At 52.2% G+C, this 20,308-nt stretch overlaps 2 protein-coding genes across 12 annotated transcripts in view; both read left to right on the plus strand.

Moving 5' to 3' along the window:
* Positions 1 to 3,139, plus strand: part of SLC26A11 (solute carrier family 26 member 11) — a 32,903-nt gene extending 29,764 nt beyond the window's left edge. For 3 of the 5 annotated variants that reach the window (XM_023211624.1, XM_031934245.1, XM_023211623.1), the window contains 2 exons: positions 1,025 to 1,097; positions 2,324 to 2,984. In XM_023211624.1, coding sequence (XP_023067392.1) covers positions 1,025 to 1,097; positions 2,324 to 2,415 — 165 coding nt within the window. In that variant the 3' untranslated portion in view covers positions 2,416 to 2,984. Of the gene's footprint in view, positions 1 to 870; positions 1,098 to 2,323 lie in introns of all 5 variants that reach the window. The other 2 variants (XR_002731511.1, XM_023211622.1) reach the window with 2 other exon arrangements.
* Positions 3,140 to 11,383: 8,244 nt separating this feature from the next.
* The window catches only part of RNF213 (ring finger protein 213), a 132,478-nt gene continuing 123,553 nt past the window's right edge, over positions 11,384 to 20,308 (plus strand). For 2 of the 7 annotated variants that reach the window (XM_023211605.2, XM_023211609.2), the window contains exons 1-2: positions 11,384 to 11,750; positions 14,488 to 14,710. In XM_023211605.2, coding sequence (XP_023067373.1) covers positions 14,614 to 14,710 — 97 coding nt within the window. In that variant the 5' untranslated portion in view covers positions 11,384 to 11,750; positions 14,488 to 14,613. Of the gene's footprint in view, positions 11,751 to 11,823; positions 12,327 to 13,060; positions 14,711 to 20,308 lie in introns of those variants that run through there. The other 5 variants (XM_023211603.2, XM_023211607.2, XM_023211604.2 and 2 more) reach the window with 4 other exon arrangements.

The raw sequence follows: 20,308 nt of genomic DNA on the forward strand, positions 1-20,308 counted from the left end.
GCGTGAGCTACCGTGCCCGGCTGGCTAGTGTTGTCTTCATCCCCGTGTCCAGAAGAGGTCACTGAGGCCCAGAGAAGCCAGGTTACCTGCCCACGGTCACACAGGATGGTGGACCGGGCTTCAGATTTGGGCATGTACCTTCAGAGCTTTGCTCATAAGTGTTACATCCTATGTCATACTTGCAGAGCACATGTCTTCATGGTCTTTGGAGATGATTCACTTAAAAAAATACTCCTCTGGCCCAGACATGGTGGCTCATGCCTGTAATCCCAGCACTTTGAGAGGCCAAGGTGGGAAGTCAGGGGTTTGAGACCAGCCTGGCCAATATAGTGAAACTCTGTCCCTACTAAAAATATAAAAATTAGATGGGCGTGGTGGCATATGCCTGTAGTCCCAGTTACTCGGGAGGCTGAAGCAGGAGAATTGCTTGAACCTGGGAGGCGGAGGTTGCAGTGAGCTGAGATCTCGCCATTGCACTCCAGCCTGGGTAACAAGAGCAAAACTCCGTCTCTAAAACAAAACAAAACAAAAACAAAAAACAAAACAAAAAACTCCTCCGGGCCCGGCGGATTACAGGATCACATCTGTAATCCCAGCACTTTGGGAGGCCAAGGCAGGAGAATCACTTGAGGCCGGGAGTTTGAGACCAGCCTCGGCAACATGATGAGACCCCATCAAAAAAATAGGAAAAATTAGCTGGACTTGGTGGCGTGCACCTGTAGCTACTCCGGAGGCTGAGGTGGGAGGATCACTTGAGTCTGGGAGGTTGAGGCTGCAGTGAACCATGATCACGCCACTGCATTCCAACCTGAGCAATGAGCAAGACCCTGTCTCAAAAAACAACAACAACAAAAAATCCTCCTCTGACAGCTTTCCCCTGGGCTGCGTTTCTTCTCACCGTTCGCCAGTGTGGAGGTGAAGCTGTGTTTCTCCAGGAGACTCTGAGATTGCGTGTCCACCAGGCTGCCTGCCCGTGTGCTAGAGAGAGACATCCTGCCCTGGCTAAAGTCTGTCTGTCCCTCAGGTCCCTGTTCTCCGTGTCCTGCTGTCCGCTGACCTGAAGGGGTTCCAGTACTTCTCCACCCTGGAAGAAGCAGGTGGGCACAGTCAGACATCCTGCGACTTTGGTGATTTTATAAAAATCGTAAATGCTTATTGTAAAAACTACAGGAAACCAGCTGGGCACAGTGGCTTATGCCTGTAATCCCAGCACTTTGGGAGGCCGAGGTGGGCAGATCACCTGAGGTCAAGAGTTTGAGACCAGCCTGGCCAACATGGTGAAACCCCATCAGTACTAAAAATACAAATATTAGCTGAGTGTGGTGGTGGGCACCTGTAGTCCCAGCTATTCTGGAGGCTGAAGCAAGAGAATTGCTTGAACCCAGGAGGCAGAGGTTGCAGTAAGCCGAGATCATGCCGCTGCACTCCAGCCTGCGTGAGAGAGCAAGACTCTGTCTCAAAAAACACAAAAACAAAAACAGGAAACCACCTCCACCGCAGTCCACTTTGGTGATCACTCCAGACCCCTCCCCTAAACATACACATGTACCTGCCTGTCAGTGTGTGGACATGTGTGTGTGGTTTTACATAAATGAGATCATTTCATACCTGGTGCTCTGGAACCCACGTTTTTCGTGCAGAAGGTTGGAAGAATGTCCTTCCAGCCAAAGTCCACACTGCGAGGGATCAGGACCAGGACAGAGCAGGGCCGGGTCAGGAGATCCAGAAGCCCCGGGACAGGAGGGACGGGAGGGACAGGAGCAGGGTGGGCGCTGAGTCCTGAGACAGCAATCGCTGGAGGTCTGAGCTGCAGCAGGTGTCAAGAGGATGGGCCAGCGATGCACAGCAGCCACCCCAGGCCACACAGCCGGGGCCAGAGGGTCCCAGGCCCCATTGCCGGGCCTCTTCCTCTTCCACTGCGGCCACAGCTGAAGCAGGGTCAGCTCCGTGAGAGTGAGGGGGGCGGATGTTGTACCAGCCTCGTTGGCTCAATGTGATGTCAGGGAGATCCACCCATGTTGTTGCTAGAAGGAAGCAGCTCCGATGCAGTGCACTGGAGGTGGATAAGCAGACTGTGGCCTGGCCGTGGGATGGGAGGGTACCCTGAGCGGTAAGAAAGGGCCGTTAGTCACCTGAAAAATACGCTTACAGAGACTCCGTGGAGACCCTCACGGAGTTAGTGACACTGGCCTGGGGGGCCCATAGCTCCTTCCTGCGTACCTTCTAGAACCCTGAAAGGCCCCCCTTAGTCTCTTCGCATGAACTGACCCATCCTCACTTCTGAGCTGTCAGTGCTTGAAAAAATTGCTTGTATTTTCTGCAGAGAAACACCTGAGGCAGGAGCCAGGGGCCCAGCCCTACAACATCAGAGAAGACGACGTTCTGGACCCCAGGGTCACCCTGCTCAAGGCGTAATGGGGCCACCCGTGGGCATCCACAGTTTGCAGGGTGTTCCGGAAGGTTCTTGTCACTGTGCTTGGATGCTGGATGCCGCCTGATAGACATGCTGGCCCTGAGCAGGTAACCTGGGGAGGAGAAGGAAGCCAGGCCTGGAGCTCTACAGCGGGGGTGGGGTTGGCTCAGTGGCTTCCTGTGGGATGACTGGAAAATGACCTCGCTGCTGTTCCCTGGCATGACCCTCTTTGGAAGAGTGGTTTGGAGAGAGTCTTCTAGAATGACAGACTGTGCGAGGAAGCAGGGCCAGGCCGGAAGGCCTGGGCTGTGCGAGGCGTCCTGGGGCCCGCAGCACCTTCCCAGCTCACCAGTGCCACCTGCAGGGGAGGGACGGGGCAGGCGGGAGTCTGGGAGGCGGGTCGGCTCCTGTTTGCGGCATCTACGCTCTCCAAGAGAAAACCAAGGTGTGCCAAATGATGTCAAGTCTCTATGTAAAAATAATTTTGTTTTGTGAATGGAGAAAGTGATAGCTTCGGTGATTTTGTAAAAGTCATAAATGCTTATTGTAAAAAATACAGGAAACCACCCCCCAACCCCATCCACTCGGGTGATCACTCCAGACCCCTCCCCAAACGTGCCTGTCCGTCAGCATGTGGATGTATGTTTACAGTTGACATAAATGGGATCATTTTATACATGGGGCTCTGGAACCCACATTTTTCATGCAGTCGTTTGCAGTGAGTTAGAACACATGGTTTTTAATGTCTGCGTGGTATTCTGGTCTCTATATGCATCATAATTGACTTACTGAGCCTGCTGTTCAACGTGTGCTTGGGTTAGAGACGGGATTGTGCCCCCTTAAGACCCTTAAGTTGAAGGCTTCGTCCTCTATGTGACTGCGTTTGGAAATAGGGCTTTTAGGGGTAACTAGGGTTTAATGAAGGTCAGAAAGGTGGGCCCTGAACTGATAGCTTTAGTGTCCTTATGAGAAGAGATGCACCCTCATGCCCCAGGGAACGCCATGAGAGGACACAGCAAGAACCAGGCCACGCGCCTGCCAGGAAGAAAGGCCTCTTGAGGACCCCAGCCTCCAGAACCAGGAGAAAATGAATCTCCGTGTTAAGCCCCGCAGGCTGGGGTGATCTGTCACAGCAGCCTGAGCAGATGAGGACTGCCTGCGTGTTTATATTTTTATGAATGCTTTGATTGAGTCTGGGGGTAAATCCCTGGAGGCCTGTGGCAGCCTCGAAGGTGTGTTCTCCCTGCACTTTCTTCAAGAAGAATGTGCCTGCCCTGCTGAGCCTCGTTCTGCCCAGGCAGTCCCGGCCAGTGTCAGCACAGCAAGGAGAGAGCCTCTGTAACCAGGGCTGCTGGCTGCGGGGCTCCCCACTGCACTGGAGCGGACACTGGAGTGTGTTCGTCCACATGACTCTTCCAGGTCCCTTGCCTCCCATTTTCCTTCCTTCCTTTCCTTTCCCTCTCTCCCTCCCTCCCTCCCTTCCTTCCTCTTTCTTTCATTCTTTCCTTTCCTCTCTTGCTCCCTTCCTTTTCTTCCTTCTTGCTTTCCTTCTTTTACTTTTCTTTCTTCCTTCCTTTCCTTTTTTTCTTCCCTTTCTCCCTTTCTTCCTCCCTCCCTTTCTTCTCACTGTGTTCCCCAGGCTGGTCTTCAGCTCCTGGGCTCAAGCAATCCTCTTGCCTCAACCTCTGGTGTGGCTGGGACCACAGACACATGCCACCACGCCAGGCTAATTTATTAATTTTTTTTATAGAGACAGGGTCTCACTTTGTTTCCCAGGCTGGTCTCAAACTCCTGGGCTCAAGCAATACTCCGGCTTCAACCTGGAGTGCTGGAATTAAGGTGTGAGCCACCATGCCTGGCCCTCTCTCATCCACAAGTGTTCACCCCTGCCTTCCAATCCATGTCATTTGTGACTTCAGGCAGCTTCTCTTTCTACATAAAGTGAACTTGTCCCAAAGCTGTGCTCGCTGGGCCTCCCTGCCGGGGCTGAAAGGGGCAGCAGTCCACGTTTGGCTTGCACCCACATACCAAGGGCATCCATGCTTGAACCTAGACATGGTTCATTCACAGGGATGGGTGAAGGTAAACAGACTGTGGCGGGCACTAGGCACTATCAGTTTCATAAATCTGCACACCACCTATGACTCAGCACTTATGCTTCTCAGAATCTACTCAAACATGCTTGAGTCAGCCTTCCAGGAAGCAAGAAGAAGTAGGAAGAAAACTGGGTGTCTCTGAATTCAGTAATGTCTTGACTGTAGGACACTGGAATAATACCATGGAATATTGCGCAGCAATTAAAAGAAATGAGGTGAAGGCCGGGTGTGGTGGCTCACACCTGTAATCCCAGCACTTTGGGAGGCCGAGGTGGGTGGATTACTTAAGGTCCAGAGTTTAAGACCAGCCTGGGCAACATGGCGAAACCCTGTCTACTAAAAATACAAAAATTAGCCGACCTCTGTGACAGGAGTGAGACTCTGTCTCAAAAAAAACAAAATGAGATGAAGATTTAAGTTGTGATACTGAATTTGGGGTGGAAAAAACCAAGTTGCAGAATTATACCCATCTTAAGATGCTATTTGAGTGAACACAAAGACCAAACAATTGTATGTTGTGTACAAGTTTAAAAAGAGTTCTCTGCATTTTGGGAGGCCTGTAGTCCCAGCTACTCTGGAGGCTGAGGCAGGAGAACCACTTGAGCTTGGGGGGGGTCGAGGCTGCAGTGAGCCATGATTGTGTCACTGCACTCCAGCCTGGGCAATAGAGTGAGACCCCATCTCAAAAAGAAAGAGAAAAAAGAAAATAGAGTTGTTGCAGATGTAATTAGTTCAAGTTAAAATGAGGCCATACTGGAGTAGGGTGGGCCTAATCCCATATAAGCGGTGACTTCTTGTTTTTGGTTTTGAGACAGGGTCTCACTCTTGCCCAGGCCAGATTGCGGTGGCTTGACCACTGCAGTCAGCTCTCTGGCTCAAGTGATCCTCCTGCCTCAGCCTCCCAAGTAGTTGGGACCACAGGCATGAGCCACCATGCAGGGCAAATTTTTATTTTTATTATTTATGTATTTATTTATTTTCGAGACAGAATCTCACTCTGTGGCTCAGGCAGGAGTGCAGGAGCGCGATCTTGGCTCACTGCAACCTCTGCCTCCCGGGCTCAAGCAGTTCTCCTGCCTCAGCCTCCAGAGTAGCTGGGATTGCAGGCGTGCACCATCATGCCCAGCTAATTTTTGTATTTTTAGTAGACATGGGGTTTCACCATGTTGACCAGGCTGGTCTCAAACTCCTGATCGCAAGTGATCTGCCCGCCTCGGCCTCCCAAAGTGTTGAGATTGTGGGGGTGAGCCACTGCGCCCAGCCAAATTTTTAACTTTTGTGTTGAGATAGGGTTTTGCCATGTTGCCCAGGCTGGAAGTGGTGTTTTTATAAAGGGAAATTTGTTAATCGATACACATGGAGCATGTGCTGTGAACATGAAGGCAGAGATCTCATGACACAAGGACAAGCAAAGGAACTCCAGCAACTGTCAGCTGAAGAACGTCGAGGTTCAAACATTAATAAAGGAGAACTTGTTTCTCATAAAGGATTGCAGCCTGCAAGGAGGTTTATTTATTTATTTTTTTGAGATGGAGTCTCACTCTGTAGCCCAGACTGGAATGCAGTGGCATGATCTCGGTTCACTGCAAGCTCTACCTCCCGGGTCCCGGTTCAAGCAATTCTGCCTCAGCCTCCCGAGTAGCTCAGATTACAGGCACACACCATCATGCCCAGCTAATTTTTTTGTATTTTTAGTAGAGATGGGGTTTCACCATGTTGGCCAGGCTGGTCTTGAACTCCTGACCTTGTGATCCGTCCACTTTGGCCTCCCAAAGTGCTGGGATTACAGGCGTGAGCCACTGAGCCCGGCCAGAGGCTCTTTTTTTTTTTTTTGAGATGGAGTCTTGCTCTGTCGCCCAGGCTGGAGTGTAGTGGCACAATCTCGGCTCACTGCAACCTCCGCGTCCCAGGTTCACGCCATTCTTCTGCCTCAGCCTCCCCAGTGGCTGGGACTACAGGCGCCCGCCACCATGCCCGGCTAATTTTTTGTATTTTTTTTTTTTTTTTTTGGTAGAGACGGGGTTTCACCGCATTAGCCAGGATGGTCTCGATCTCCTGACCTCGTGATCTGCCCCGCTCGGCCTCCCAAAGTGCTGGGATTACAGGCATGAGCCACCATGCCCGGCCGGAGGCTCTTCTTGTAGCCTGGGAAGCATGGCCAGCACTTTGAGGAAGGGACGAGTAAGATAGAAATTTACTCTGAAGGGGTTGGCCAAGTATACGTGCTCAGTAGGTTACAGGAGGGGCTATGAATATTCATGAAGGAGTCGCATATGTGTGGACATTAGGCTTACATGTGTGGAAAATACAGCAACATATGACCTATGTTCACTTTGGGAAAAAGACTTCACATTTAAATGCATTATAATCAGGCCCTATACATAAAAAGGTGACATGTAGGGTACAAGTCCTCGAAGTGCACATCCTCAGGAGGCCAGTCAGAACCACAGAAACAAGACCAGGTGCCGGGTGGGTACCGTTAGTGGAGGCATCCTCAGTCTTTGAAAGGACCTGGTTTTCCTGCGCGTCCATGTGAAGAGACCACCAAACAGGCTTTGTGTGAGCAACACGGCTGTTTATTTCACCGGGGTGCAGGCGGGCTGAGTCCAAAAAGAGAGTCAGCGCAGGGAGACGGGGTGGGGCTGTTTTATAGGATTTGGGTAGGGAGTGGAAAATTACAGTCAAAAGGGGTTGCTGTCCTGCTGGCAGGATTGGGGGTCACAAGGTACTCAGTGGGGGAGCTTTTGAGCCAGGATGAGCCAGGAGAAGGAATTTCACTAGGTAATGTCATCAGTTAATACAGGAACTGGCCATTTTCACTTCTTTTGTGTGTGATTCTTCATTTGCTTCAGGCCCTCTGGATGAATATGTGCAGGTTTGGGCTCAGAGGACTGACACTGGTGATGACAGTAGGAGGGCTGGGGCTGGGAAGCAGGTGGGACACGGCCAGCCTCTGTCCTGCTGTGGCTGGGACTTAAAAATTTTGTTGTTGGCTGGGTGTGGCGGCTCCTGCCTGTAATCCCAGCACTTTGGGAGGCCGAGGTGGGCAGATCGTGAGGTCAGGAGATCGAGACCATCCTGGCTAACATGGCGAAACCCTGTCTCTAGTAAAAACTACAAAAAAATTAGCCGGGCGTGGTGGCGGGTACCTGTAGTCCCACCTACTTGGGAGGCTGAGGTAGGATAATGGGGTGAACCCTGAAGGTGGAGCTTGCAGTGAGCTGATATCGCACCTCTGCACTCCAGCCTGGGCGACAGAGCGAGACTCTGTCTCAAAAAAAAAAAAAAAATTGTTGTTGTTTTATAGCCAAAAGAGGGTCTGTTAGTCTCTGTCAAAGAGGTTCAGGACTTTTAATTCAGCCCGCACCAGTGATCACCAGGAGCCAGGAGTGAGGCCTGGACCGGATACTCCCTTACAGCCTCAGCAGGACCCAGTGCTGCCAACACCCTGATCTTGGGCTTCTGGCCTCCAGAGCTGTGAGATGGTACATTTCTGCTGTTTGAAGACAAAATTCTGATTTTTTTTTTATCTTGCCCAAATTCCTATCTAAGGCATCAGGGAGTCATGGCTTACAAACCAAACATTTTCAGATGGATTTCATTTAATCCTATATTTCGTGTGAACCCCAAATACCTGAGACAAGTCTCAGTTAATTTAGAAAGTTTATTTGGCCAACGTTGAGGACACCTGCCCGTGACACAGCCCCAGCAAGTCCTGCCGACCTGTGTTCAAGGTGGTCAGGGCACAGCTTGGTTTTATACATTTTAGGGAGACACGAGACATCAATCTCTTTAAGATGCACGCTGGAAAGGCCACACAACTTTGGAAAGTCTTCCAGGTCATAGATAAGTGAGAGATAAATGGGAGCATTCTTTCGAGTTTCTGACTAGCCTCTTCAAAGGAGGCAACCTCCGGACTTACTTTCCAATCTGACTCTGGCATAACATTACGTGACAAAGAAGAAAATCAAAATGTTTTACCCCGAAACATGTTTCTTTACCATATTCTGAAATGGCCCTGCAGAGCTGTCCTTTGCGGGGGAAAATTTGCATCTGTGAAGAATCTCTGTGAACATAGCTAGATCTTTGTCGTCCAGGCCCTCCGAATCCTGCAGAGATTAACTGAGACTCTTGCACCTTTAAAGGTTTGAATAGGAAACATTACATTTGTCATCTATTTGTCTCTAAAGGCAGGCACTATGAGATTTCAAAAAAAACTTTGGTGTCCACAGTGTTTTATCTTAACCTGAACATTTCCTTGCTATTAATCCTGGGTCTTTAGATAAACTCAACCAATTGTAAACCAGAAAATGTTTAAATTTACCTACAGCCTGGAAGTCTCCTGCCCCCACCGCTTCAAATTTTCCTGCCTTTCTGGACCAAATCAGTGTATTTCTCAAATGCATTTGATTGATGTCTTAGGCTTCCTTAAAATGTACAAACCAAGCTGCACCTAACCACCTTGGGCACATGTTCTCAGGACTGCCTGAGGGCTGTGCCACAGGCTATGGGTCAGGCCTCCGAGCCCAAGCTAAGCCATCTTATCCCCTGTGACCTTCACGCATACATCCAGATGGCCTGAAGTAACTGAAGAATCACCAAAGAAGTGAAAATGGCCTGTTCCTGCCTTAACTGATGACATTACCCTGTGAAATTCCTTCTTCTGGCTCATCCTGGCTCACTGAGCACCTTGTGACCCCACCCCTGCCCGCCAGAGAACAACCCCCTTTGACCGTAATTTTCTTTTCTTTCTTGTTTTTTTTGAGACGGAGAGGAGTCTCGCTGTGTCGCCCATGTTGGAGTGCAGTGGCGCAATTTTGGCTCACTGCAAGCTCCACCTCCCGGGTTCACGCCATTCTCCTGCCTCAGCCTCCCAAGTATTTGGGACTACAGGCGCATGCCACCTTGCCTGGCTAATTTTTTTGCATTTTTTAATACAGACGGGGTTTCACCGTGTTAGCCAGGATGGTCTTGATCTCCTGACCTCGTGATCTGCCCGCCTTGGCCTCCCAAAGTGCTGGGATTACAGGCGTGAGCCACGGCGCCCGGCCGACCATAATTTTCAACTACCTACCCAAATCCTGTAAAACGGCCCCACCCCTGTCTCCCTTCACTGACTGTCTTTTCGGACTCCTCCCGGCTGCACCCAGGTAATTAAAAAGCTTTATTGCTCACACAAAGTCTGTTTGATGGTCTCTTCACACGGACGTAAGTGAAACCATGGCCACTCATATTTGGCTCAGAATAAATCTCTTCAAATATTTTACAGAGTTTGACTCTTTTCATCCACATGTTTAACCCCTCCGGTCTGGGGTCCTATGTCTCAACAGCCTGGCAAACACACACAGCATATGAAGTGTGAGAAGCGTGTGTGCCATTTCTAAACCCAGCCAATAACAACCTCTCCCTCCAGGCTCCTTCCCGCTTTCTGCTGCCTGGGATGGAGGTGATTCTTTGGGTGCCCTCCAAAGCCATGGGGTGAAAATGGCAGGGCGGAGGAGGGCACCCTGCTGAGCAGCACTCTGGCCCAGCACTGTTACATGGGCAAGAGGGAAAGCTCCAAGGGCTTACGTGTACCTGCTACAGCAGCTGGTAGAGACAGACTGTGATCAGTGAGACAGCACTGTCCCACAGAAAAATCATGCAAGCCACCAATGTGAGCCATGCAAGTCATTTAAACATTTCGACTAGTCATATTGAAAAAGTCAAAAGAAATAGTTGAAATTAACTGTTTAGAGACAAAGTCTCACTCTTTCACCCAGGCTGGAGTGCAGTGGTGCAGTCAGAATTGGTGGGAGGAAAAAGCAGGTTTTAACTGGAGACCCAGCAAAGTGAGAAGATGCCCAACTAGCGTTCTAAAGTATCACCTTGGCTGGGCACAGTGGCTCATGCCTGTGATTCCAGCACTTTGGGAGGCCAAGGCAGGTGGATCACCTGAGGTCAAGAGTCTGAGACCAGCCCGGCCAACATGGAGAAACCCCGTCTCTACTAAAATTACAAAAATGAGCCAGGCATGGTGGCCGGCGCTTGTAATCCCAGCTACTGGAGGCTGAGGCATGAGAATCACTTGAACTGGGAGGTGGAGGTTGCAGTGAGCCAAGATCGCACCACTGCACTCCAGCCTGGGGTATAGAGTGACACTCTATCTCCAAAAAACAAACAAATAAAAAATGCCATCTTAAAATTAAAAATTTACCCTCAGGTTTTTGTGTTTGTTCATTTTTGAGGCAAGATCACACTTTGTCGTCCAGGCTGGAGTGCAGTGGTATGATCACGGCTCACTGCAGCCTGGAGCTCAGACGATCCTCTTGCCTCAGCCTCTACAGGTGCACCGCCACGGCCAACTAATTTTTTAAAATGCTTTTTTGTAGAGATGGGGTCTCTCTATGTTGCCCAGGCTGCCATCGGGTTCTTCTAGAGAAGCTTGCCATGGGCGCCGTGGGGAGTGGGGTAGGGGCAGGGTCTGTGTCTTGTCCCATGGCTGTCGTGGGCAGTTGTCGGATAGGAGGGGTGGCTGGTGAGGATGTTGGACTAATTGTTGGCGACCCCCCCTAAGCAGGAGGATTCAGCTAGGGCTCCGCATGAGGATCTCCTCTGGAATGCGCAGAGATGCACAGTGTCCAGAGAGGGACGGGATGAAGGGGTGAGAGGGGAAGGAAGAAAAAGAAAGTAGGTGATTTTAAACGGAGGTCCCTGGTTATACCGTGAGCCTCACAGATGGGGAAACTGAGGCACGGGGGATGGCGCGGGCCGGTGTGGCCCCTCCGTCGTCAGTGACAAAGCGCTCTGCGCGGGGCCGCGGAGGTCCCTTAATCTGCAAAGGCCCCCAGGCGGCGCGCTGACGACCTCCACTGCACCCCCCGGGCGCCCTCTGGGCGGCTCCCAGGCTGGCCGCCCGCTCTGCCCGGCCGCGGACACTGTCCGAGGTGCTGGGCGCCGGGGCAGGGGGCGCACCTGTCCGGCCCCACCCCACTGCTCAGGCCGGCCCGGGGTCTGGGCTTCCGGGAGACCCGCATGCGCCCCACGCCTGGCGGGAACCGAGGCCCCGCCCGCGCCTGTACCCGGCGCGCAGCGGCCCGAGGCGCCTCCCGGGGGCTGGGGGCGCAGAGTCACTGGGAGGCGCCACCGGCGGGGAATTCCGCACACGCCTGCGCGGGTCCAGCGGCGGCGGGCAGGGCGGGCCCAGGGCCCCGTGACCCGAGGGGCGACAGCGCGGCAGGCGGCGAGCTCGGGGGCCGCAGGTGCGAGCGGACGCGGAGAGTCTCCCGGGGTGGGGAGCGGGCTAGGGTGCCGTGGGCCCCGCGGGTGGGCGGGCTGGCCGGGTCCCGGGGAGCGGCGCCTGCGTCCGGATGCCCCTCCCGGCCGCCTCTTCCTGCCGGCTCCAAGTTTCCGTTTCGCCGCCGGGGTGCCAGGTCCAGCCCCGCCCGCGGCGCCCACCGACCCTGTTTCCCGGCTGTGGGAGGGGCCGGGGTGGGGGTAGCGGGCACCCATGGGACCCCGGCGACATCCCCGGAGCGCAGAGAGCCCCCGACCCGCCCATCCCGGCAGTGCTGCCCCCGGGAAGTGGCCGGGGCACGGGCGGGTAGTGGACGGGGACAGCCGGACCGGGGCCTGCAGCTCCGCCCGGGAATCCTGCGCCTGCACGAATTGCAACAACGGAAAAGTGAAGTTGCAAAAACAGACTCCTAACTTTTACGAGGGAGGCATCGCCCCTTCCGGACCGCACCGCGCAGCGTCCTCCCGACTTGGCGAAGTCGCCCGAGCGCGGGGTTCAAGGCCGGGGTGGGCACCCCTCGCGGAAGGCTGCCTGCAAGCCGGTGGGCCGGGTCCTGGGGGAGTCCAGGCCGGGAGGGGAAGGAGCTGTGCAAACATGGTGGTGACCTTTCCCTGCCCCCACCTTGTTGACTTTGGTTGTGGTTGGGGGGATGGGCTTTGATTTGGGTGGCAGTGTCTGTGCTTGGGGAAAAATGGCAGAGAAAAGACAGGAAGCGTATTGAATGCAGCAGTATTGGGTGCCTGGGGCGCTCTCTTGTGTCTTTCGGCCCCTAGGGCAGACGGAACAATTAGGTGCTTTAGGGGGCCGGGCGCGGTGGCTCATGCTTGTAATACCAAAACTTTGGGAGGCCAAGGCGGGCGGATCATCTGAAGTCAGGAGTTCCAGACCAGCCTGGCCAACCTGAAACCCCTTCTCTACTGAAAACACAAAAGATTAGCCAGGTGTGGTGGCGCATGGCTGTAATTCCATCTACTTGGGACTTGGGAGACTGTGGCGGGAGAATTAATAGAACCCGGAGGCGGAGGTTGCAGTGATTTGAGATTGTCCACTGCACTCCAGCCTGGGTGACGACTGAAACTGTAAAAAAAAAAAAAAAAGAAGATGCTTTATGGAGGATTTTTCGAGTTTTCTGGTCTATGGTTCCCCAGTGTAGCATTGGAGAAGGAAACAGTTCGGGTGGGAAGAAAGAGGCCTGGGCGGTGGGGAGTCATTGAAGGTGTTTGAGGGAGGGAGTGCCCAGTGGTGGTTGCTTCAGGTGGAGTGTGGAGGGGAGGAGGTTTGGTGGGGGCCAGGGCTTGGCTGTGGCAGGGGAAGGGGAGTTTTAAACTTTCCTTCTACTCTGAAGGAGAGATAATTTTAGTCCCTGGAATAAAAGGGCAGCAGACCTGGAGAAAAGAGATGCAAATTGTCCCATACACTTATTGGGAACCTCATCAAAGGGAAGACTGAAGACGACAGATGATTGATGTTTTATTTATGACATTGGGACGAGAGCTTGGGGCTGGAGAGGGGAGGTTTAGAGGGTTGTCTTGTGCAGATAATCACTCAAGTGATCTCGGAGCTGCTCTCAGAGGAACTGGTGAGGCCGCAGGCACTCCTCTTGTGTGTCCCTGGGACCATTCTGAGATCCCTCTAGGCAGATAATGGGGCCTCAGAGAGAGCTTCTGCTCCAGTCTGCTGTTTCGTGATGTGGATTTCCTTTATAGCCTTTTACAAAAGGACAGCTTCCCAGAACTGCTCCTGAGTATGTGGTTTCTCTGAATAGCCATCTCAAAATTGACCACAGAGTCTGTTTTGGAGTGGCATAGATTAGTCTCCCACACAGGTGAAGCCAGGGAACCAACACCCAGTGCCTCCGTCCCGCGTTCAGGCCCGGCCTGAATCAGCTCACCCTGTGATGGAGACCCAGTGGGAGGAGAGGGCAGGGCCAGGGCAGGGAGGGGGCCTGAGTGTCCTCCCGCTGCTGAAGGCACCACTCAGCTGCCGCTCCAGCCACTGCCCCAATGGAGTTCTTTGGTTCAAAGCCATCAGACGAAGGGGGTGGGTGGGCCAGTGTGCCCTGGGGCCTCTTACTGGGGAGGGAGAGAGTCAGGTCCTCCACTATTAGGTGGCCAAGAGCCCAAATGCCATCTCCACTCTCACCCTGGATGCAAGAAGTGACCCTGGAGGCCGGGGATGCTGGCCTGAGTCTTGGTCTGGACTCGCTGTGACCATCACCTTGGTTTGATGCCATCCACCACAGAGGCTGTTCTAAGGGCAGGTGGTCAGTGCAGAGTGGGGAGCTTTGTGGACAGCAGCCTCCCCCCATTACTAGGAATCTGACTGCCAGCCCAGTAGCTCTGGGCTGCCTGCTCAGGCCCCATCACTTGTGGGGCAGGTGCTCTAGTCCTCTTTAGAGGATGAGGAGGGTGAAGCATCAGGAGGCTGAGCGCGTTGCTCAGGGCAGGCCGTGGTACCCTGCTGAATAGCACATGGCTGCCCAGCCTGTCTGGAGCATCCCCTATCCCCACCTGGCCCAACCGATGTCCTCAGCAGCAGGAATGGGTCTAGGCTGACAGAGTGAGGGACCAGGGCAGAGACTGCAGAAGCTTGAGAGCCAAGAGGGCAGCAGAGAGCAGGGAGGGGCTGGGCTTGGCCTTGGCTCCCGTTGGGTTTCTATTAACCAGGGGACCAGCTGGGCTGCTGTGATTTCACTTTCCCAGAAAATGAAACCGAAGCTGTGGTCACGTGACAGAAGGCTGGTATATAGCGGGCTGCCAGCAACTCCTGCTCTTGCTTCTGGATCTGCAGGGCAGCAGCGCTGGTGTTGAGTCGTCCCAGCAGGACGCATGGAGTGTCCTTCGTGCCAGCATGTCTCCAAGGAGGAAGCCCCCAGGTTCTGCAGCCAGTGCGGAGAGAGGCTGCCTCCTGCAGCCCTCATAGCAGGTGAGGCCCGGGGGTATTGGTGGATGCTGGGGCAGTGGGGACCCCTGGAGATGTCTCACCTCCCTTACAGGAACTATAAACCCTGGGCAGCAGGCAGCCCAGGTGGGGCCGAGATCCTCTGTGGCTACAGAACTCTCAAGAAGTTTTGTCGGTGTCTTTGCTAGAGGTTCCTGGTGCTTTTGAAAAGTTTCAGTTTCATTTCCTGGAGAGAGCTCACGGTTCTTCCTCCCCTTGGAAAGGAGAAGTGTCGGGCTGAGCTGAAGGCTTGGTAGAGGGTTTCAGAGGATGCTGCAGGGAAGCAGAGTTCGAGGCTTTGCAGGGGTTGAGAGCTCTGCCTGGGTTAGTTTTTGAAGGGCTGTGAGGGGGCCCCAGGACCTGCCCAGGCACCTCCCTGCCTCGGGAGGCCGGTGGAGAGGCAGGAGCAGGGCAGTGTCAGGCGGGCCTTGCCTGCTGACCGTCTTGAGTCCATCCTCAATTTTGTTGGCTTCTGGGGCCTCAGACTGATTCTCCTCCTCTGAGGCTTTAAATACCAACCCTATAACTGGCAGCCCCAGACGTTCAGCCTTTTTGTGTCCAAAGCCCAGCCCTACCTCCACTGGTGAGGGCACCTCCGTCTTCCAGCTGCTTCTGTCGGACCCACCACCCTTGGGCCCTCTCCTTCCTCCATGCCCCACATGCAGAGGGCCCTGCTGGTCTCCCCGCCTCCATGCTGCCTTCCTGCTTACGCTCAGCACAGCAGTCAAACCACAGACCCCCTTCCAAGATCCGCCCCCACCACCACTAACTCAGGAGCAGCAGGAGCCCTTACGGTGGCCACAAGGTCCTACATAGACGGCTGCCCACCCCATTGCTCTTGGCTCCCTCTCCTGCCCCCAGAGCCCACCGCCTCCTGGCCCTTCCTGGATACACTAGGTGTGCTTCCACCGCAAGACCTTTGCACCACCCTTCCCCTCTTTCAGTCTTTGCCCAGCTGCTTGCCATGGGGTCTCTCCGATATTGTCTTTCAAGTTTAGGGGTCAGGGTGTGAACCCCAGTCCTTCCACATTCTTTTTTTGTTTTTAGAGGGAGTTTTTTTGCTCTTGTTGATCTGGCTAGAGTGCAGTGGCATGATCTTGGCTCACTGCAACCTCTGCCTCCCAGGTTCTAGTGATTCTTCTGCCTCAGCCTCCCAAGTAGCTGGGACTACAGGCACCCACCACCATGCCTGGCTAATTTTTGTATTTTTAGTAGAGACGGGGGTTTCACCATGTTGGCCAGGCTAGTCTCAAACTCTTGACCTCAGGTGATCCACCTGCCTCGGCCTTGCAAAGTGCTGGGATTATAGGTGTGAGCTACCGCGCGGCCTGAGGGCTCCACTTCTATTAATAATAGTGCTGCGAGGACTGGTAGTACGCAGCATGAACTGTTTCTAGAGGCATGCAAAGCAAATGCACTTGAGACTCCTAACTCACCACTCGTAAGAGGCCAGGAATTTGGTGACTGTCTACATGATGCTTTTGAACATTTATCGAAAACCAAGAAATGCAATGATTGCTCCCAGGCATCATTGGTTGGTTGCCCCCAGCATCACTGAGAAAGTGGTGAAAAGGATGAACTCAGGGATTCGATGTCTGCCGCTCTGCGTGAATGATCTGAGAGTTTGTTAGTGTGCCCTGGGTCAGAATCTTCTCTCCTGTAGCCACGGGGTTGAAACTGTAGAAAATCGAGCACCAGCTCTCATGCGATTAGCTGAGTTACAAGGAAAGCTGAGCTCTCAGCCACGCAGGGTGTCTACTGTTAAAGCGGGGGCACTTAAGCCAGATGCCATGGTTCACACCTATAACCGCAGCATTTTTACAGGCCGAGGTGGAAGGATCACTTGAGCCTGGGAGTTTGAGACCAGCCTGGGCAATGTAGAAAGACTCTATTTCTGTATAAAAAGAAAAAAAAAAGTGAGGACATTGGGTGGCAAAGGATGGGATCCTTCAAGTTGGGATGGGGGCATGGGAAGCCCCTGGCCAGGCTGGAGACATTGAGTTCCAAATGATATAAAGTTGGATCGGTTGAGTTTAATAGTGTGGGCCCACTAGCAGAGATTATGCATTTCACGTTGCAGCTGGTAGAGTTAGGAAGGGCTCTGAGTCTTTGTTTGGTTGCTGAAACGTGGATCAAAAGGTAGATCAAAAGATGGTCCACCTTGCTAGGCGTCGTGGCTCACGCCTGTAATCCCAGCACTTTGGGAGGCCAAGGTGAGTAGATTGCTGGAGACCAGGAGTTTGAGACCAGCCTAGGCAACATGGTGAAGCCCCATCTCAAAAAAAAAAAAAAAAAAAAAAAAAACAAGAATTAGCCGGAGCAGGAGGATCACTTGAGCCTGGGAAGTCGAGGCTGCAGTAAGCCACGATTGTCCCACTACATTCCAGCCTGGGTGACAGAGTGAGACCCTGTCTCAAAAGAAAAGAAAAGAAAAAAACAGCCTTACAGTGGCCTCTAAGTGCACAAGTGAAAAGAAGAGTCTCACGCCTCTCACTTTATTTTTTTAAATTGTGTTTCATTGTTTTGAGACAGAGTCTTGCTCTGTCACCCAGGCTGGAATGCAGTGGTGCCATTTCAGCTCACTGCAACCTCCATCTCCCAGGTTCAAACGATGTTCCTGCCTCAGCCTCCCAAGTAGCTGGGATTACAGGCGTGAAGCACCACCCTCAGCTATTTTTTATATTTTTAGTAGAGATGACATTTCACCATGTTGGCCAGGTTGGTCTCAAACTCCTGACCTCAAGTGATCCACCCACCTTTGCCTCTCAAAGTGCTGGGATTACAAGTGTGAGCCACCCACACCGCACCTGGCCTCATGCCTCTCACTTTAAATCAAGAGTTAGACATGATTAAACTTCTTGAGGAAGGCATGTTGAAAGCTGAGATAGGCTGATAGCTAGGCCTCTTGCACCAAATGGTTAGCCAAGTTGTAAATGCAAAGGAAAAGTTTTTGAAAGAAATTAAAAGTGCTTCCAGCACTTTGGGAGGCTGAGGTGGGTGGATCACCTGAGGTTAGGAGTTTGAGACCAGCCTGGCCAACGTGGTGAAACCCTGTCTCTACTAAAAATGCAAAAATTGGCTGGGTGTGGTGGCTCATGCCCATAATCCCAGCTTCTTGGGAGGCTGAGGCACAAGAATTGTTTGAACCCAGGAGACGGAGGTTGCGGTGAGCCGAGATCGTGCCACTGCACTCCAGCCTGGGTGACAAGAGTGAGACTCCATCTCAAAAAAAAAAGAGAGAGAGACCATCCTGGCCAATATGGTGAAAACCCATGTCTACTAAAAATCCAAAACTTAGCTAGGTGTGGTGGCGTGTACCTGTAGTCCCAGCTACTCGGGAGGCTGAGGCAGGAGAATCACTTGAACTCAGGAGGTACAGATGGCAGTGAGCCGAGATCACGCCACTGCACTCCAGCCTGATGACAGAGTGAGACTCCATCTCAAAAAAAAAAAAAAAAAAAAAAAAAGTGCTACTCCAGTGAACACACAAATGATAAGAGAGTGAAACAGCCTTATTGCTGATACGGAGAGAGTTTGTGACGTCTGGGGAGCTCAAACTGGCCACAACATTTCCTTAAACCACAGCCTAATCCACAGCAGGCTGACAGAGTTGAGGAAGCTGCAGAGAAGAGTCTGAAGCCAGCAGAGATTGGTTTATGAGGTCTTAGGAAAGCAGTCATCTCCATAACATAAAAGTGCAAGGTGAAGCAGCGAGTGCTGGTGGAGAAGCTGCAGTAGATTCTCCAGAAGATCTGGCTAAGGTTATTGATGGAGGTGGCTCTACTCAATAGCAGATTTTCTTTTTTCTTTCTTTCTTTTCTTTTGAGACAGAGTCTTAGTCTGTCTCCCAGGCTGGAGTGCAGTGGCTGGTCCTCGGCTCACTGCAACCTCCGCCTCCCAGGTTCAAGCGATTCTCCTGTCTCAGCCTCCCAAGTAGCTGGGATTACAGGTGTGTGCCACCACATCTGGCTAATTTTGTGTTTGTTATTAGAGACAGGTTTTCTCCATATTAGCATTGTTGGTCTCCAACTCCTGACCTCAAGTGATCCCCCTGCCTCTGCCTCCCAAAGTGCTGGGGCTATAGGCATGAACCATTGCACCTGGCCAATTTCATTCTTTTTTAACGCCAAGTAGTATTCCATTATGTATATATACCACATTTTCTTCATCATCCGTAGTTGGATAGTTGGTGGATTCCGTATCTTGGCTATGGTGAATAGTGCTATGGTGAACATGGGCGTGAATGGCAGGATCACTGGAGCCCAGGAGGTCAAGGCTGCAGTGAGCTGTGATCATACAACTGCACTCCAGCCTGGGTGACAGTGAGACCCTGACTCAGGAAAAAAAAAAAAAGCAGTACTGCATCCCTGGAGGGATTGCAGGGATTAGTGCCACCTCCAAGCACTCCAAAGAGGCAGGGGTGGGGATTCCCATTCACCTCCCCTATTTGGCCTTTGTGGAAGACAGGTGGATCTTGGGAATGAAAATGAATGATCGTAAGCTTAATCAAATGGTGACTTCTCAGCCTTCATAGTCATGTGAGCCAATTCTCTTAATACATCCTCTCCCATCCATCTGTTTGTCCATCCATCCGTCTGTCCGTCTGTCTGTCCATCTGTCTATCATCTACTATCAATGATCCATCCATCCATTCATCCAGATACCTATCCATCCATCTTCTCTGTCTGTCCTATCTATCCATCTGTCTGTAAGTCTGTATTAGGGTTCTCCAGAGGGACAGAACTAATAGGATCTATGTCTATATGAAAGGGAGTGTATTATGGAGAATTAGCCCACACAATCACAAGGTGAAGTCCCGTGATAGGCCATCTGCAAGCTGGGAAAGAAAGAAGCCAGTAGTTGCTCAATCTGAGTCCAAAAGCTTCAAAAGCAGGGAAGCCGACAGTGCAGCCTTCAGTCTGTGGCTGAAGACCCGAGATCCCCCTGGCAAACCACTGGCATAAGTCCAAGAGTCCAAAGGCCAAAGAACCTGGAGTCTGATGTCCAAGGACAGGAGGAACGTGAGGAAGCATCCAGCATAGGAGGAAGATGAAAGCCAGAAGACTCAGCGAGCCAGCTTTCCCCACCTTCTGCCTGCTTTGTTTTAGCCACACTGGCAGCTGACTGGATGGTGCCCGCCCACATTGAGGGTGGATCTTCCTCTCCCAGTCCATTGACTCAAATGTCAGTCTCCTGTGACAACACCCTCACAGATACACCCAGGGCAATACTTTACCAACTATCTCGGCATCCTTCAACCCAATGAAATTGACACCTGATACTAACCATCACACCATCTATCCATCCATCTACCATATCTATCTGTCCACCTACCCTATCTATCCACCTATCCATCTATCCTATCTATCTGTCTATCCATCCATCTATTCTGTCCATCCATCCATTCATGTATTCTATCTGTCCATCCATTCTATCCATCCATCCATCCATCCAATCTTTCTATCCATCCATTCATCTATTCATCCATCTATTCTATCCATCCATCCATCTATTCTATCCATGCATCCATTCATGTATTCTATCTGTCCATCCATTCTATCCATCCATCCATCCATCCATCCA

The sequence above is a fragment of the Piliocolobus tephrosceles genome, chromosome 16 (genome assembly GCF_002776525.5).
Source record: "Piliocolobus tephrosceles isolate RC106 chromosome 16, ASM277652v3, whole genome shotgun sequence".
In the NCBI taxonomy this organism is placed as follows: domain Eukaryota; kingdom Metazoa; phylum Chordata; class Mammalia; order Primates; family Cercopithecidae; genus Piliocolobus; species Piliocolobus tephrosceles.